The sequence below is a fragment of the Perkinsus marinus genome, assembly GCF_000006405.1.
Source record: "Perkinsus marinus ATCC 50983 genomic scaffold scf_1104296931330, whole genome shotgun sequence".
NCBI lineage: Eukaryota > Perkinsozoa > Perkinsida > Perkinsidae > Perkinsus > Perkinsus marinus.
In genome coordinates this window covers 142038-146735 of record NW_003215793.1, presented here as the reverse complement: position 1 = coordinate 146735, position 4698 = coordinate 142038, and the positions used below count along the sequence as shown (strand labels likewise).

Genomic DNA, 4698 nt, shown 5'->3' with positions numbered 1-4698 from the left:
TCCTCATCGCCACTCAAGAGATAATACCAACCCCATGTCGTTAAATCAATGTAGAACTCAGAATCGATTATACGTGTAATAAGCAACTCTAAGTCCGAAATCGGTTTATTGATCGACCCCCCCCAGTGACAGGCCGATTCTTGAGAAATTTCCTGACAATTTTTACAGGGCAGCACGAACCAAGGTGTTGGTCAATACGATAAGTCCAAGGATTGTATATAGTATGTGTCAACTTGACAGTAGTGTTATTTTACGACATTAATAAGAATCGTAAACATTGCTATGAACATGTGATGTGATAAAAGTAACCTTTCGAGACTATGATAGCGACAAGTTGTTCACTATCATTAATCCCGGAATAGAAAACACACATATCAACTTGGCACTCAACACTGTATATGCAGCAATCACATAAATATATCATCGACATAGATTTTCCAAGATGTAATGATTACAAGGCAAACCAGAACCACCAAAAGCATCTTCCGACACACACAACTACTAGAATAACTCAACACTCATTCTTTCAGCCGGGAAACTACATCACGACCCTACCGAGCGACAACAAGCAACAACACTGTTTACTCCTCATCATCGTCACCACCAGCATTAGCAGCGTTACGCCTCTTTACACGGCCAGGGCGTCCGCCACCGAATGGCGAGGTGAGAGCGAAATCAACGTGCTTCTCGGAATCAAGGCGGACCATGAACGAGGGAACATCGCAGATCTGCTTGCCGACTCTGAGAGAAAAAACACAAGTAAAGAAGATCTCAACAGAATCACATTATGAATATAATGTATTAATTCTCTATACAAATAAATTGGATATCATTACTGCAATCTCACCTGATGTGTCTTTGCTTGATAAGAACACGGGCATGATGAACGCTCTTGGCGAGGCCGAGCTTGAAGACCTTAGTCTGTAGACGCCTCTCGAGCATCTTGTTGACAGTCAAAGCCAACACGTAATCGAGTTTGCGCTCATCCTCACCAAGAAGACCCAAACGCACCAAACGACGTAGCAAAGCTTCGCCTTGGAAAACGCGGGTCTCGTCGTTTTCATCCAGGGTCAACAAGTGTCTGAGAAAAAACACGTAAAAATCACCAATTCAATTTATGGTGATTTCACCTAGCAGCGGCACGAATCTTGGAAAGAGTGTACTGGACACGCCAGAGCTCACGCTTGTTCTTCAAGCCGTACTCGCCGACGATCTGAAGCTCAGAGTCTATACGAGCCTTCTCGAAGGGGCGTCGAGGAGTGTTGGCAGTCTTCGAGTCTGACAAAAATAGGTAATAAGTCATACCGCTCCTCCACCAAATCCTACACGACCAACTCAGTTCACCCCCTACTTACAGTTCCGGTAGGATTTGATTCCCATGGCTGCTGCGGCGTGAGGACGGCCTTTCGCGAGGCTCCGAGCAGGCTATCGATCACCCGATCGACGCGGCTTGAATTTAGCGTGCGCCCTAATGATCGATTGATCTCCAATTGCGATGCTCCCGCTTATCAATGATAAGTTATCATGAGTGAATCTCAGAGCGGGCTGAGTGCCAAAGTTGAGAGAATGACTGATCGTATCATATATGCCTGCTTACGGCTGGTCGAAACGATCATACGACGTAAAGTAGCCGCAGAAACTGTCAAATGTAATACAGTGTTGAGTGCCAATTTGATATGTGTGCTTTCTATTAACGTAAAACGGGGGAAACTCCATTGTTGCGACCCAGCGTTTTCTTCATGGTATCTCTCCTTGAGTCAATGTTGAGAACCCATCGAGATCAATCATCGCATATTACCACAAATCTGATCGGGGCTTGGGAGAAGACAAGCCAGAACGTAGTTATGACAACACCGCGGTAATCGCCCATCATCTCCTATGTTAGTGTGGAACTCCGTATGTATGTAAACACGGTGGTTAGAATGAGCATTGAATTATGCAGTACCTATGCTACGCTACACAAACGTACATGAAATTGCTACGCAACTTGTATAGCTGCAGAAGCTCCCTGATCAGTGCGCGTAATAGCTAGAGTATTCCCACAGGAAAAAACGTTGAAAGTAGTTCTTAGCCGGGATCCCCCATTCTTGACCAGCGTCGTTCAGGTGATTGTTCGTTACCACTCCAAGTCGAAAACGATGCCGTTTGCAGCATAGCTGTGTATACAACAATCGACATGCAGGACCATAATGTAGATAAACAAGATGTACCGATCCCATCGTTTTAAATCGGTTCTGATTTCGTTATGTGGTATTCGGCTCGCTAGATGATCATTTTACCAATTCGTGACGTGCCACCGGCTCTCGTTGAGTACTAGCATTCCTCAACCCCACACGGAACTAAGTCAACTCCAACAGCGGAGTCTCACCCTAGTGATATGAAAAACACTAGTGAAAAACATATTTCACGACTTCTGCATTTCACCGCGAATATCGAGTTTTTCACCGAGTTTTACGCCACTTTACGTAAAACTGGTTGTGAAACTCCAGTGTATTAATAACGGCTACCTGCTGCTGTTGTTCATTTGACGGGTTCGTCTCGTTGCTCTCCCCGCCCCTATTCCGTTGAATTAGTGACTGTCTGGATGAATCGTTGTTGGAGAACATTCCCCTGAGGCTTCTGTCTAGTGTAATAATTCGTTGCGACATCATCAGTCATAGTGACGTACATTTCTCGTAGCACGGACGGGAATGGTAGCTCCTGTGTGGGGTATCGCTTCCCAGATCGGATATGGTGTTTATTTCATCGTCTCCTCTACTATTGACGACGAATTGTTCCATAGAGTAAATGAAGGTCGCTAACGAGCGAATGGTTTGTGTTGTGGTGGGTGGTGTTGGATCGATTACATCCAATTACCATTTATTAATGGGAACTTTCCTGAGGCTTGAAAATGCCGTTCTCGGCATGCACGGGTTGCTTAAGTGGCTCAAGGGCCACTCACTCGGACTACCCAAAACACAGCACGCAATGATGCTCCATTTGAATTCTTAATTCCAATCCATTGCGGCGTAATTTCCAACTTATGAAATTTTTCATCAGATCGAAAAATTCATCCGATTTTCTTGCCATTGATCTCTCGTTCTTCACGCAGAAATACCGCAACGTCACCTTCCGAGTCATCATCACCTTCTTAAGATCTCGTCGACAGTCAAGGAAAACGAGCCGAGAAGGTCATTGGAGTTTCACCCGTTTAACGTGAAGTGACGTAATGCTCCATGTAAACTACAGGACCGCGATCGATAACACCATTGTTTTAAGTGAATCGTGTGTGTGTGTGTGTGTGTGTGTGTGTGTCAGTTTAAGGTCCAACGCCGTCACCGGCTTGGTTAGACTTGATGCCGATATGCTAGCCATTTCATGAGCTCATTGTTGCGTTCTTCAGTTAGCCCGAAACACTGCCGGAACGAACAGCAAGTGAAAATATGTTTCCATCAGTGTTTTCCATATCACGGCTGAAACTCCAATGGTAAAACTACCTGTAAATGTTGCCTATATAATAACGACGGCTATGGTTGTCTCTGTATTAACCTCGAACGTTCTACAAGGGTGGTCGCCGTTTTTGACAGCTCAGCTATTCCTCGTTTTCACCCTCTCTGATATTGGGGACTTAAGTGACAGTCTTATTTATCCAAGTATACAGTGCTGAGTGCCAAGTTGATATGTGTGTTTTCTATTCCGGGATTAATGATAGTGAACAACTTGTCGCTATCATAGTCTCGAAAGGTTACTTTTATCGCATCACATGTTCATAGCAATGTTTACATTGTTTATGCGATATAGTTTCAGATCGATTCTTATTAATCTCGGAAAATAACACACACATTTCCCACTAAATACTCCCTCGATCTGCCAAACAGCCACGTCGCGTAGCAACAGGCACAGACGCACGACACTTTTCGCCAACACATGTAGTTGACCATATGCATATTTTCTCACACTGCTCTCATTCGTATTCCCTATAATACAAGGTGGTCAAATTTTACCTGAGTTTTTCTGATATTCATCATTTGAATTTCACATGCGCTAAGAGATCAATTTCGAGCGGCGAACCCATTTTTCGGTCACCCTGTATAAGCAACTAAGTGAAAGACAAAACTACGTTGATTGAAAATTTCACTCAAAAAACATCTAGTATCGAAAATCACCATCTCGTGAGTCAGAATTTCCCAAAATATTGATCAAACTATCCACACCCATCGAAATCCAGTCAATTCTCGCATCGTATATAAACTTTTATAATTAGCGAGGAAACTCCTGAGCTCAGCTGAAGAAAGCAAACATATATTCCTACTCCAACACCGACTAAAACATGCTGCCCATGTCCTCTAAGAATAGCGGCCACAGACAAGCAAGTAAATTGCTACTGCGAAACTTCGAACCGCATCCTTCCTATGCTGCCACTACTGTAAAAGGAATCCACCTGTGAGCTTCCACTCAAACTATACATGCGGTATCCTCAATAACCGCAATTAGCATACCGTAAATTGAACTAAACGTCTAACACGACACATACAAGAAAATGGCGTTATACAGTATGAATAGATATAACTAACCGGCGATACCAGTGATACAAACAGCGTTTACTCCGCCTTAGTCTTCGGCACGCGCTCAATCATACTGGGCCACCCTGGCTTCAGCTTTCTTGAGCGACTCCGACACCTTAGCAACACGGGCTCTATTTTCTCCTTGTAGACCTGT

General features: G+C 44.1%; 1 protein-coding gene across 1 annotated transcript; it reads right to left on the bottom strand.

Moving 5' to 3' along the window:
* Nucleotides 1–581: 581 nt before the first annotated feature.
* On the bottom strand, nt 582–1303 carry Pmar_PMAR004394 (40S ribosomal protein S9, putative; the record flags this gene model as incomplete). The annotated part of the gene is made up of 3 exons (XM_002786687.1): nt 582–741; nt 848–1081; nt 1131–1303. 3 exons carry the CDS (start codon nt 1301–1303, stop codon nt 582–584), a joined length of 567 nt encoding a protein of 188 aa, XP_002786733.1.
* Between the last annotated feature and the right edge of the window lie 3395 nt (nt 1304–4698).